At 46.8% G+C, this 14835-nt stretch overlaps 1 protein-coding gene across 2 annotated transcripts in view; it reads right to left on the bottom strand.

Annotated features, from left to right (window-relative positions):
• Positions 1 to 4531: 4531 nt before the first annotated feature.
• The window catches only part of CHRM4 (cholinergic receptor muscarinic 4), a 52289-nt gene continuing 41985 nt past the window's right edge, over positions 4532 to 14835 (bottom strand). For both annotated transcript variants that reach the window (XM_028726950.2, XM_077928768.1), the window contains exon 2: positions 4532 to 8100. In XM_028726950.2, coding sequence (XP_028582783.1) covers positions 6653 to 8100 — 1448 coding nt within the window. In that variant the 3' untranslated portion in view covers positions 4532 to 6652. The remainder of the gene's footprint in view (positions 8101 to 14835) is intronic.

Raw genomic sequence — 14835 nt, 5'->3', positions numbered from 1 at the left:
TGCTGTCATTTCCTCCAAGGGCCTACACCCTCCTTCGCCCTTCTGCCCTATTGCATCCCCATTTTCTTCACTGCTTGGTTTTGGGGTTTTTTTTGCCAATGGGCTGAGCAGCACTGGGCTGAGGATGGGGGATCTCACACAAAGCAAAGTTTCAATCAGGGCAACCTTCTCCCCACCCACCCTCACATTTGGCTGACTGGTGAGAAACCGTCCGAGCAGTGGGGTGGGGCTTCAGAGCATCTTGCCGTCAAACTGCCCATGAGAGATTTGTGTGAATACGGTGTGGAAATGGCTTTAACCCTGTCCACTGCTGGCAGAACTTTGTCCCTTAATTGCCCAAACTCTTACATGATTTTTATCCAGTCCAGCAATTAAGAAGGGGGTGAATTCTACACTGCACTTGTCGGATTGTTCTGTCAGCACAAGCATTTTGGCTTGCTAAATGAAACAGTCCCTCCTTTCCTCCTGCTGCATGCTGTTCCCATTCTCCCCCAAGCCAATTTCAGGGTATGGGGCAGCTAGGAGATTGGGGGGGGGGGAGCCTTGTTGTATGCAAACCATAGCCCTTAGACAGGGCTTCCACTGACAGGACTCATTCGTTCCATCCCTCAGTGTTTATTCTTAACTGGGCTTCTTATAGAAGACAATGCAGTCTTGCCTGCACCAACTTCCCTTGTAGATAACAAGGGAAGGCAGCATTCCTAAACTGGAGGAGAGTGGATTCCTTCAGGCTTTGATTGTACCTCAAATATCCGAGAGGGAATGTGTGAGCAAGCAGACTAATGGTATTTTATTTGTCAGCTAGTAAGTAACTTGTGCACATATTTGCATGGCTGTCACAATGGGGCCTAAATCCCACAGCAGAAACTAACCTTGCATCTTAAACCAAGTCAAGTGTTACTGGGTGGTTTCTCATCCCATCTGTCCTGGACGAGGAAAGCAAAGAACCTCCATTTGGTGTTGAGTAAATGGGCACCAAACAAGTCATCAACCCAATATTTTACCAGTGTGGAGAAATGTCTTCAGTGTCTTTCATGGATGATCACTAGTCCCAAAGTTCATTTTAAGAAATAACAGTTTACATTTTATTTCAGAGAGCTGGTGATTCATTATGAAATGATTCATGTGCAGAAGCACTTAACATATATATTTTATTTTTAACAAGCAGCAAACAACAGCAAGATTTCCCTTTCATATAGAATTCTTGTATGAAAATCATTGGAACTTTCACTGGCTTGTGGTCGTGTTGTCTGTCAGCGGCCCTCCATTTTGTGGGCCTGTTTAATTATTGGAAGGCTGCTTTCTTCCCCTCTCCAGGACAACTTCCTTGTTTTTTCTTTGTTTAAAGTAGTCACACCTATTCCTCATGCTCTCCATGCCACAAAGCTGCTACTTTCATTATGGCAGGAACCAGAGATTACTAGTGGGTCAAGGTCCTGGGCTTCCAATTAACTAGACAGGCAGGTGTCATGGCATTCCTCTTTCCCCGCCCTACAAACATTTAAGAAAGCAGGAGTGCAAATGCCATGAATATTTTACCAGCTGCTCCCTGGATTCCTTCAACTCATTTCTATCCTGAGTTGTTTTCATATTACCGTCAGAGAGAGATGGGTGAGTTGTCAAAAGCTTATTAAGTCATTTGCTGCTTTCTCTCGCAACAGGATTTTCTTTAAAAAAAAAAGTTTCTAAACTGCATAGTGTTGTATTTCTTTTTCTACAGAAGGTAAAATATATAAGTGCATAAAGTCAATTAAATAAAATTACCTTAGAAGCAATTCAATAAAATGCCATATTTTATGCTGCATGAACTGAATGGGTGGATTTGGGTAAGTGTATCTCCTGGCACGCGGGTGGCGCTGTGGGTAAAAGCCTCAGCGCCTAGGGCTTGCCGATCGAAAGGTCGGCGGTTCGAATCCCCGCGGCGGGGTGCGCTCCCGTTGTTCGGTCCCAGCGCCTGCCAACCTAGCAGTTTGAAAGCACTCCCGGGTGCAAGTAGATAAATAGGTACCGCTTATTAGCGGGAAGGTAAACGGCGTTCCGTGTGCTGCACTGGCTCGCCAGAGCAGCGATGTCACGCTGGCCACGTGACCCGGAAGTGTCTCCGGACAGCGCTGGCCCCCGGCCTCTTAAGTGAGATGGGCGCACAACCCTAGAGTCTGTCAAGACTGGCCCGTATGGGCAGGCGTACCTTTACCTTTACCTTTTTTATCTCCTGGCATTGCTTTCTGCTGCTCTTTACAAGTGCCAGAAAGAAGAAGTTGATCCATTGGCCATGCTTGGCTGCATTCTGAGCTCTAGAAATTTACAGTAGCCTCTGCCAATCTGTTGCCTTACAGAGTTTTTGCACTACAACTCCCAGCGGTGGCTGGGGCTGATGGAAATTGTAGTCGAGAACATCTGCAGGGTACCAGATGGGCAAAGGTGAGTTCAGGGGAATAGCTGGAAATCAGAAATCGGTTGTACTGTGTTAAATAGGGCTCTCTGGGCTCTGGAGAGTAGCCTGCTAGTTGCCCACAATATTGACAGTTCTGAGCCAGGTGGATCAATAGTCTTGACTTGATATCCATTCGTTTTTTATGCTCCTAGCCCAGGCTCATTCTGCTCTAGCGCTTCAAATATTGCTCAGCTTGGAGCTATTGGGCATCCCTGTGCGCTTTCCATTGAAATTAATAACAAGAGTCTGCCAAGTCAGGCCAATGGCCCATCTAATCCATCATTCAGCTCTCACAGCAGCTAGCCAGGTGCCTATGGGAAGCCTGCGAGCAGGACCTGAGCACAACAGCCCTCTCTCCACTTGTGATTCCAAGCAACTCCTATTCAGAGCCTTACGGATTCTGGCAGTGGGAGTCTAGCCATTAGGGCTAGCAGGCACTGTTAATGTCCACAAATTCGCCTAATTCTCTTTCAAAACCATCCGTGTTGGTGGCCGTTGCTGCCTCTTACGGGAGCAATTTTCACAGTTTAACTGCGCTGTTAGTTTCTTTTGCCTGTCCAACGTTCAGCTTCATTGGTTAGCGCTGAGTTCTAATATTATGAGATGTGGGGGAACCATAGAGTTGAAAGAGACGCTGAGGATCATCTAGTCCAACCCTCTACAATGCAGGAATATGCAGTTGTCAAATATGGGGACTGAACCTGCAACCTTGGCGTTATCAGCACCACACTCTAACCAACTGAGGGAAGCTTTTAATGTTTGATGTATTACGGTATTTTAATATTTTTTTGCAAGCTGCCCAGAGTGGCTGGGGAAGCCCAGCCAGATGGGCGGGGTATAAATAATAAATTATTGTTATTATTATATTATTATTATTATCCAGGCCCTCCAAACCTTTCCCACTTTCTCTATGCCTGCATAATTTTACGTACCTCTACCATATTCTCTTTTACATTTTCCCTAAACTGAAAAGCTGCAGACACCAAATCCCATTTATTACAACTGGATTGGTGCAAAATATATTTGTCTTCCCTTCTAGGATCTGTTCACACCGCACCTTATCTTTCTCTCCGCTCACCACTGTATCCCAGTGGCCTCTTACTTCCATGATGACACAGCTTGCCCTTCTGCCTCCCTGCAACTCCTCTCCCACGTGGGTCAAGTGACCTAGATTGGGAAACTCTTGGCACTGAAGCTGCCCTAACCTCTCAACCTCTTGGTGGAGGCAGCTGTTGTAGGTTTAGGCGGCTATTCTGCTGAGGCCAGCAAAAGAGCCTCCACATGGTCGGGAGTGCAGGCATGCTGCCCAGTCAGTACCTATTGACAAAGGGGCCTCTGAGGGTCTTTGTGTTCCTGCAGGGACAGCTGCCTGAATGCCTGCCCATCCCTCCTCGCTCTCCCCCCTGTGCACCCCTTCGCTGATCAGAACAAAATCCCTGCCCCAGGCGCTTGAGCTCCCTAGAATTCCTCAGTTAATGCGGCATAATTGCTACCAGACCTGCACAGGGCTGGAAATGCTGCAGGAAGATTGGAACCAGACTCTGGGGCAGGGGAAGCTCCCTTGGGCAGACAGCGTGCAGGGCAGTGCCCAGCTAACCTGGGTCAAAGTGCGGGTTGAGTCTCCAGGGGTCCCAGAGTAGCTCATTCAGGATCGGTCCCAAAGCCATGAAAACTTGACAGAGAGTCACCCTCTTCAGATCCATCCCATTACTTTGGCCGAGTGAGGCGTCCATTTCTTTTTGCCCAGGGAACCCTCTAATCACAGGAAAGGATCATTTGTGGGCTCCTGTGGGGGCAGGTTTCCTGCCTCGACCCAGCAGAAGAAGCTTGCAAAGTTTACTCAGCACATTCCATGCTGGAGAGGAAAAGTCTGGCGTCCTTGTCAATCGGCAATGATTCTTGCACTCAACCAGGAACTTCTCATAAACCATTGGCCTTTTGGGATGGGGCTGATGGAAGATGGAGCCCATGACACTGAGAGAGCTACAGAGCCCCATCCTTGTTTCATAATTTCAAATTTAATCCACTTTATGCCTAAATTGCTTGCGTGTGAGTATTGAAAGAGGACCAAAAAAAATGACCCAAAGAGCTAATATATTTACTTCAATTACTTTATTGGTTTAAGTGGGGCCCGCTGTTAGTTGTAACAATTAAAAAAACCTGCAAGGCATTTGGGGCAACATGATGCAAATTATTCTAAAGGCAGTGGCAGTATGGCTGCCTCCCCAGCAGAATGAAGCAGCAGCCTTTGGCCAACTACAATGGCGTCTCGCAGGCTGAGAGTCCTTCACCATGAGACGGAGACTTCTGTGCCTGTGTACACTGGCACAGTCTATGCCAGATCCTTGATTTCTCGCTGATGTGCCTGAGGGTGCAGATACCCTCTAGGCTCTGGAGAAACTGAGCAACAGCTGGAATGGGTTGTTCTGTGCTGGACATCATGAATATCCTGGGATTTAGGCTGTACACTTTACACTGGAGCCCACATGCTGAGGACTCCATGACGACACCGACTAGAAGGGAGGTTAAGTCCATTTACAAAGCTCGGCGGCTATCTTCTTGATGTGCCCACAGGCACTTGGAACAGAAGCAAGCAGGGAGGTCTCTAGTTTCCCTCCCCCAGCCCCTATATGCAGGGATGAAGAAACTGCAGCCCTCCAGCAGTTGCTGCACTACAACTCCCATCATCCTTGACCATTGTCCATGCTGGCTGCAGCTGATGGGAGCTGGAGTCCAACATCATGATGAGGGTCACCTGTTGCCCATTCCTACCCTACAGAGAAGCCTTTCCCAACCACGGGTTCCCAGGCGGTCTCAGACTACAACTCCCATTATCCCTGACCACTGGGCATGCTGGCTAGGAATGATGGGAGTTGTAGTCCAACAACATCTTGGAACCCAAGGTTGAGAAAGGCTTCTACAGAGGAATCAAAAATCTCTTCGGTAAAGGGCGCCTCCCTTAACCAAGTGCTTGGAGCCAGGAGGACACTGTGGTGCAGCTGGCATCTAAAAAAGCAACCCAAAATGAAGGGAAACCCTGTTTACATTAAAAGAGGCTACATGGCCTTTGAAAGTCTCCCCAGTACAGGAATATCCCGCTATCGCAGATGCCTGGTGCAACGTTATCCTCCAAGGGCCTTGTCAAGCATTTGCCGCCTCAAGGACAGTCGCTCTTCACATCGACACAAATACCTTTGCAGAAGCATTTCCCTTGGCATGTGGTCAAAAATGTCACAGTGCTGACTCTGTCTCTCTGTGCGTGCGCACATGTGCCGTTTGCGATTTTTTATTGTTCAAAACAACTCAGGTGTGTCATTGTTTCAAGGTAGGAGTGAGTCTCTCCGTTCAGCAGGCTGGCTGGCGGGCACAGCTGCCTGCCACGGGGAGACGAGATGGAGTCAGCACAGGATGAAAGTTCCTTAGGAAGCCTCTTAAGCAGGCAGGTTTGGTTCCAGCTGTAGAATACTCTCCCTGAGGGGAACAAATCCCACTGGAAACTCAACCGGGAAAAGGGCTAGGATGTATGAAAGGGATTAAGTGTGCCTTGGTTGGTCATCTAGTCTGAGCATGCCCAGCCTAAGGCTCCAAGCAGAATCCACTGCCAGCTTGGTGGCTGGCGATGAGACAGTCCCCTTCTGTCTGCACATTCATAGTTTATGACTTTGTTAGCATTGCTGAACCTTCCCATTCTCTCTCTCTCTCTCTCTCTCTCTCTCTCTCTCTCTCTCACACACACACACACACACACACACACACTCATACACACCACAAGTGCAAAACCACCAAGACATCCATGAAAAGGAATAACTTCCATTTACATGTTTGTGTGTCCCACTTAGCACATCAGCATAGGCATCAGAAGGGGACACTGCTTTTATCTAGTGATATCAAAGGTTAATGGAAGTTCAGCCAGCATTTCAGGAGGAACAAGGCAGGGAGTGGGATCCACGAAGTCTGTCCATGACGCCTTATTGCAGCATCCAGTCCCTGACTTATTTCTCCTTCGTTTTCTGGAGAAGTGCAGTCAGGGGCGTAGAGGCGCAAGGACTGCTTTGTGACTTGAAGGCCGATCAGGATTAAAAGGGTTGTGTGTTATCTCTGGTTTTAATTTTGCATTTGGTGAAAGGCTCCCTCTGGAATCCAGTGACACAGTTGCAGCAGTACATCTGTCTGGTTGGAGAATAAAAGAACAAGTCTCCACCACACCTCGCTTCCAGATTATCTTGCCGTGCCGATGTTCCTGTACTGACACATGAGAAGGTGCTTAAAGGTTTTCTTGAAGGTGGCGTTGCAAAGAGCATAACAAGCTGGGTTGATGGTACTGTTGACATAGCACAGCCAGTACCCGATGTACCAGACTGTGTCAGGGACACAATAATCGCAGAAGGTATTAATGAGGACCATCACATTGTAAGGCGTCCATGTCAGGATGAAGGCCAGTAAGATGGCAAAGATGGTTCTGGTGACTTTCTTCTCCCGGGCTGCCATTTGACGCTTCTTCCTGACCTGACTCCTGGCAATGCTAGCAAATTTCCTGGCAACGTTCGCCGGGCGGCTGTTGGACAAGGTGATTGGAGTGGAGCTGGCTTCTTTGTCTGGGACAATCTCAATGGCGGTGACACATTCAGTTCCGGTTTGCTTTGTGACAATCTTAATTTTGGACCACTTGGAGGCAGGGTTAAGCCGTGTCGGGGCTGGGCTCTGCCCTTGATCAGCCGGTGCAATTTCCAGCACTGGCTTCTCTTTGTTGGTCTGGGTGATGCTCACTGTGCTGGATTCATTGGACGTCTCCTTCTCCTCTTGGTGGCCAGTGGTCTCTGACTGCTGTAAGGGCTGCTCTTCTACTTTCCCGTTTTTTGCCTCCTCCTTCACCTCCGCCGCTTTCTTTGGAGAGTTGTTGTTATTCTGCTTAACCAAAGGGCTCTTCAGGAAGCCGAGTGACTTGGACTTCTTCTCCTTCTTGCTCTCAGGCTTGTGTCTTCTGATGCGGCTCCGGCTGGCCAGCGAAATGTGGATGTAGAGCACAGTCATGATGACCACGGGGAGGTAGAAAGCCGCGATGGCTGTGCCAAAGGTCACCGCCGGGTTGGAGAGGAACTGGATGTAACACTGCTCTTTCTCAACTGTCCTCTCCCCAACAATGAACTGCCAAAACAAGATGGCAGGTGCCCAGAGGATAAAGGACAATATCCAAGCGACTGCAATCATCAGCCCTGCCATTTTGGTTGTCCGCCTAGCTGGGTAGGTCAGGGGCTTGGTGACACAGAAGTAGCGGTCAAAACTGATGATGAGCAAGTTCATGACAGAGGCGTTGCTCACCACGTAGTCCAGAGCCAGCCAGAGGTCACAGACCACAGCCCCTAGTGGCCAATAGCCCTTGATGATGTAGACTGTGTAGAGGTTCATGGAAAAGACTCCAATTATCAGGTCAGCACAGGCCAAGCTGAAGAGGAAGTAGTTGTTTACAGTCTGAAGCTGGCGGTTCACTTTGATAGACAGCATGACCAAGATATTCCCTACCACGGTGACAAGGCTAAGCGACCCTGTGACGGTGGCTATGAAGACCATCTCCACCGTCTTATACTTGGGGGTGTCCTCCTTGGTGAAGTTGTCGTTGGTGAAGTTGGGCATCTTTATCAGCTGAGAAGACAAGTTGTATGCAGAATCTGCAGAAAGAGAGGCAGGGAGAGAAAGACATTGAAGAAATATTATGCATCTGCAACACTCGGTCAGGAACGTCAGTGTGGTGCAAGCCTTAAAGGGTCAGATGAGAACTGGGGAGACCCAGGTTTGGATCCCCACTCAGTAATGAAGCTCATACCTTGGCCCTGTTGACTAACTAGTCCAGGCATTAAGATATGGAACAATACCTTGTTGAAAGGTATCTGTGCACTTCCATCTCCTAGACTTGGTCTGTGTTTGAAGCACATGACTTCCCCCTTCCCAAATCCTGGGAACTGTAGTTTGTTAAGGCTGTTGGGAACTGTAGCACTGCGGGGGCTAGTTCCTGGGATTTTTTGGGTGATGCCATGGGCTTTAAAGGTCTAGTGTGTTTGCAGCCTCAGAAAACATTTCAACCTGGCCAGCCTACAGAGCAATAGATAAAGCAAACCTGAACGTTACTACCAGGAAGTTGCAGGAGGGCGCTAAGCAAACTGGGAAAGAAGCCAGTGTCCTGTTCCACCGCTGGACCGATTGTCAACTCAGCCAGAACAGTCGTGTCTCTTCAAAGCCCAGCATTTTCCCAGGCCTGTGTTATCTTTAACCCATGTCTGAAAAATCCTTCTGTACTGTTTCCTTCTGCCCCCAAATCTCTCCGGCCCTCTCCAAGGGAGCTATTTATGACAGCAGCTTGCCTGGTGGAGTGGGGCAGCCTCAGAAGGAGCTCACAACCTTTTTCAAATTATTTCATGAGTTTATGTAGATGCACAGAGCTCCAGAGAAAACAAGTGAGATTGGGGTTGTGACCATCTATAGGCCTGTGGATCCTGCATTCTGTAAGGTTTTGCTGAGGGGAGCCCACCCTCTGCTGGATATTCTTGGTATTGTACCATTGCAGTCAGCAGCCCGAGGACTTCTGCAAAGTCCGCCTCTTTTCCAGCACAGTGTGCTCTTATACAGTGGTACCTCGGGTTACAGACGCTTCAGGTTACAGACGCTTCAGGTTACAGACTCCACTAACCCAGAAATAGTACCTCGGGTTAAGAACTTTGCTTCAGGATGAGAACAGAAATCGTGCGCCGGCAGCAGGAGTCCCAATAGCTAAAGTGGTACCTCAGGTTAAGAACAGTTTCAGGTTAAGAACAGACCTCTGGAACGAATTAAGTTCTTAACCCGAGGTACCACTGTAGAAGACTTTTCCTAGGCCTGGGGACACATTCTTCTGTGCAAGTTGGAGAAATGTTCGCTGTTTGCCTGTGATACAGCGTTTGGCTTAGCTTGCAGTAGAGTGTGGGCCACCGTAGCCACTTAAAATTGTGTGCAGACAGTCTGTCAGGGCTTCTGGAATACCCCACGGGACCTGTGGGATTTTACTGGTACTTTCAGCATGGCTGCAAATGCTTTTGGGGAGCAATTGCCTAGATTTCCTACAGAGGCAGTTTTAAGGCGGAGCGACCAGCGCAGTCACAGTGGGAGCCACAATGCAGGGGCACGAAAACAACGCAGCAGGGTGGAGCATGAGAGGCAGGGAGAGCTGAATTTCGACATCGCATAGGGCACTGCTGAAATTTGGGAGCCCAAAGTCCACCACTGTTTCTTTGCACTGTCATGCCCAGTGCACCACATTACACCATTCCTGGCTTAAGAGGGAAGCACACTTGTGCAAATCCTTTTTCTCCTTCCTGTCTTATCAAATGCACTGTGGACTGCATTAGGGCTGCCATACATCCAGAATTCCCAAGACATATCCGGAATACTGCAGTCGGCAGCAGTGGCCGGGCGGAAATCAGCCCCCCCCCCCAAGTCTAGGAAAATCCAGACATTTAGCAGCCCATGCCGATTTTCCATAAAAATAGCTCCCAAACGGCATATTCTGTTTTGCAATTTTGCCAAAAAAAAAGCTCAACAATTTATTAATCTGGGGGTCCCTTTCAAATGATCAGTTGCCCCAGGGGGCAGAGTGTCTGCATTTTCTTCCGGCCTTCCTAGGAATAAAAGAATCATAGAGTTGGAAGGGACCCCAAGGGTCATTCCTAGTCGAACCCCCTGCAATTTAGGAATCTTTGATAAGGAAGGCACAAGTTCCTCCTCAGTGAGGGGCTGGGAATCTGTGATTGCAGCTGTTGGTAGACTGCCCCTGTCTGCATGGCCAATGGGCAGGTCTGAAGGCAGTTATAGTCTCAAAACATGGGGGGGGCACCAGGTTGGGAAAAGTTGCTTCATATCATTCTAATCATTAATATATTTACTCAGAAGGAAGTCACACTGGTTTCCGTCCATAGTTTATGTGCAAAAATGTAATGAAAAAAAATATTACAAAAATAAGGCTTGCATACAAATGTTTAGGACTGCAGCCTTAATTCTAATTCTAATTTAAGATTTTGTTTTCATTATTATTTGTCTTCCCCAGGTGCTTCTAAAATTCAAGAGAACAATAAGAGGAAGCCTCCTTGATCTGTCTCTGAGCAGCAGGATCTGAGTGGGCAGAAAGGATTGCTTTTAGCAGCGGCATAACAGAACATACAGCTCAACGGGGGGAGGAAATTTCTGAGCATAGCGATGCAGCGATGGAAAGTTTTACCTGTTGAATTTCTGCATGTTATGCAGCTCTTAAAGGCATAGGAATGCTGGCAGAAAAAAAGGGAGCAAGCAATCACGGGTACCAGGTTGCACCAGAGGTCTCTTGACAAATAGTTCAGTAAAATAATCCAGATCGCTCAAGTAAGTGACTCATAAGTCAGGCTAGTGAAGCAAGTGAGAATAATATTAATATTCCCTGTTCAGAGAGCGAGAAGGAGGCAACTCTGAGGTGAAAAGGGCGGGGGGGGGAGCAAAATGGCGATGAAACAAATACTGTATTGAAAGGATGGGTGAAATCTACCTCTAGACAAGGTTACATCTATTTACTCTAAATTCAGCTGAGACTGAATGAGTTATTATTGTTATTCTTGATTAAATTTAAATGGCTGGCTATCAATAAACCTCCTCCGGTAGCTTACAAAACACATGAAAAACCAAATTTCATACTATGCTTATAAATACAAAGTTCAGTAAGCAAAACAACCAAAATCCGTAGCAATTGGTGCGATGCAGCGACAGGTCTTTCATTTGCCCTCGCTGATTAAAATTGGCACCCACCAGTTAATCAGACATAGTTTTAATCGGTTAATCTACCAATTGAACCAATTAGACCCTGCAGTCCTAGTTGAAAAACTCTCGCCCGATCAGAAAAGCAATTTGACTATTCCATCACATACATGAACAAGCCTTTGCAAGATAATTCCTAACTCTTGACAGGGGGGAAGGCGGGGGGGGGGGGAGAGAGAGAGAGAGAGTCTCTGAGACAGGCTGTGTCACTTCACTGCCTAGAAGTGGCTGCCGTTTCTAGGTCAGCTTCTCAGCCTGAAGCTACCAATTATCTCCTCCGGCCCTGGCCAGGTTCTGCAGATTTTAATAGGACAATGAAATCCTTGCTCTGTAAACCGGCAGCTCCCCCATTTCCACAAGCTCCTCCAGAGATGGCTTCCGTGTATCATCCTTGCACAATCCCCATGTGATGGGAAACAATTCTGACAGCCTGAGGCTGTTTCCTTCTCTCTCCTCAAGCTCCCAAGCCACCCAAGGCCCCGTAGCTGGAATAAATGAAGGATGAACTCCACTCGGAGGCAGCCTGAGAGAAAGCTGGTGAAACAGCGCCATATCCCCAGTTAAGTTTTTCCGCACAGTGAGATTAGGATGGAGAAGATGTTGTGGATGAGACCAGGCTGTGTGGGCAATAATAAAACATTAGCAAGTCCTTTCTACTTATTAGCCTGGTTTAATAAGACAAGGTCTTGTGAAGTCAGAACAGAACTGAACAATATATATAGGAAAACTCCCAGTGGAAATATCCTGTTTTGTGACAAGAATGTTTCAGTTACAAGACAGTTTATTATACTTGAGCAGTGGAAAGCTCGGTTTGAATCTGCCCAAAAGCAGACAGAAAACCTTTAAGCTAAGTCACTATCTCTAGGCCTAGACAACCTCGCAAGGCTGTTAAGAGGATAAAATGAGCACTTTGAAATAGGACTGGGTAGAAATATGAAGGAGGGAGGGAGCGAGGAGATCATGGGAATTTGGTTTGTTGACAAATTTCTAGCTGCAGAATCTAATTTTGGTTGAGATGGAGGCTAGATCATTTTCTTCTTCTGCCAAAGGTAGAAGCAGTGAAAGTACTGGGAGAAATGTAAGTCAGCAAGCCAACTTTTGTGGAAAGCCCCTTTTTCATCAGAATCAACTGGAATTCAGATGCAGTTTCTTTTTACTTTTCGAGTAATGGCTTCTTCACGCCATATGGACTAGGTTGCACATAATGCCAAACCATAATTAAAACAAACTGAGGTTCATAAGCCGACAACAGGCAATGAACAAACCATAGCTAAGCTGCTGTGGTTTGGATGCTTGAATAAACCATGGCTTTAATACACTATATAATACACTATAGTTTAACAAACCATTGCTTAGCATTATGTGCAAACCAAGCCAGTGGGACTGGCTTCTGAGTCTTAGCCTTGCGTGGCACAAAGGGAGCATTCTGGTGAGCTGAAACAAAACATCAACAAATCAGTTTCTCCCTCTTCTCTCTCACGAGTGCGTTTTCTGTTCATGACGTTTCCCTAACCCTGACCATTTCCCTTTGCCCCCAGTGTCATCCATCCCCTTTCTTGTGTCTCTTTCCCCTGTTTACTGCTGTCTGGCATATCTGTAGAGTGCAAGGGCCCAGGAGAAATTGCAGATCTGACGCAATGATGTTTTGAAAAAGGTTCTCTGGGCATGATAACCATTGGGAGCGATAAAGATAGATGCCAATTGGATTTGCTCCTCGCCACTCTTCTGGAGAGGTCAGCAGATGGCTTCGCAGACACACTTTGACCAGTAATCTGGGACAAACTCAATTTCGGTCCTCCTCATCCCCTACCTCCCACCTTTGTGTTTTACAGATGGTTTGGCTTCCTCTATGGTTGTGTTCACACTGCTCTTTACTCTGCCTCCACCATATCTATCCTGTCATTTCTTACGAAATTCTGAGTTTCGATGTGTTTCCCCTCCAAACCAGCTTTGATCCAAATTGAGAAAGAAGAACAACCTGGCTGCGTTTAAAGCAGGTAATGGATTCACAGCCTATATATTGCCATCACCTTCGTGGCCTTGTTACACCTGGGAGGTAAGATTGAGCAGTATGGTTCAAGAAAAGAAATCCAAAAAGTCAGAGAGGCTATTACTGGGTGGGAAAATGAGGGAAATAGTTTTCCTAAACACACTTACTAGGAGAGTAGGCATCAGTGAACATAATAAGACATATACACAGACATACATGGGCATAGCAAGGATTTTTGTTGGGGGGTGGGCAGCCCAAGTTTTTGAGCTTTTTTCATGGGTAAATATACCCCCAAGACTTTGGTTGGGCGGCAGGCTTCTGCTAGGGGGACAGAACCTAAGTTAATTGAGTACTTTCAATGCTTTTCAATAATTTGCATGCTATAGCCATGCAGACATATTGCATGTTGAGAGTACATAAGCCCCTCTGCCTGAGGACTAGAAACTTTGCATCATTCTGATATGTCTTCAAGTCCTTAGAAAACACGACTTATCACTTTTCTCCATGCCATAAGGACTACCAACCTGAGATGTCTGTGTACACCTATGAATTTGTGCAGGAGGAGAATTGCTCTGTGCATCTAGCATGTGTTGGACTTTAGAAGGCAACATGTTAGTTCAGGTGCCCAGAATGGAGAGAAGTTTTAGCAAAAAATAATAATAGCATGCAGAATGCCCCTCCCCCAGAAAACACATCTTGTAAGGCAAAAAAAATCATTTCATTTAGGCAATGATTGAAGTGCACACAAGAAAGCAAAAATATTCAAAGACATAATTGCCAAACATCAGAGTTACAGTACAGAGACATGGAAGATAGACTGCCCAGACGGGATTATTTTTTTAAGAGATCAGAAGGACAGGAAAAAGAAAATAAAAAAGATTTTACAGACCATAAAATCTCATGTTTTCAGTATGCTACCCAAACTGGCAGCAAGTGACTAGATTTCATACTCGTTGCTGTGAAGGCAGTGCTTATAGATTTCCCAATTTATTTATTTTCTTTCTAGAGCCCCTCAGGCTATGCTGAACTTCCTGGGGTATGGATGTGTGCATGCCTGCACACTGCAGACACATGGATGTGTGCATGCCTGCACACTGCAGACACATGGATGTGTGCATGCCTGCACACTGCAGACACATGGATGTGTGCATGCCTGCACACTGCAGACACATGGATGTGTGCATGCCTGCACACTGCAGACACATGGATGTGTGCATGCCTGCACACTACAGACACATGGATGTGTGCATGCACACAAATGACAGCACAGTCTTATGTGTGTCCACTCAGAAGTAAGTCCCACTAAGTTCAGCGGGGCTTTCTCCCAGCTAAGTACATATACAGCCTAAGTCTCCTTCCGTCTTGCTAGAATACCCTCAGATATGTTCTCTAAATGGGAAAGTGCAGCAACTAAAAACAGACTAAGTGGAAGCATCTGCCCAATAAGAATAATCACCAGGGGGAGAAAAAGGACAAACACTAATAAGTCTGTAGGAGGAACATGTAGATACGGGAACAACATGAATTAGATAAACCAATTAATTTCTCTAAGCCATATGAATGTAATCTCCTCCCAGAGGAGATTGGCCTCTGATCTGTGGTT

The sequence above is a fragment of the Podarcis muralis genome, chromosome 1, assembly GCF_964188315.1.
Source record: "Podarcis muralis chromosome 1, rPodMur119.hap1.1, whole genome shotgun sequence".
Taxonomy (NCBI): Eukaryota; Metazoa; Chordata; class Lepidosauria; order Squamata; family Lacertidae; genus Podarcis; species Podarcis muralis.
This window is presented reverse-complemented; position numbering and strand designations above follow the sequence as displayed.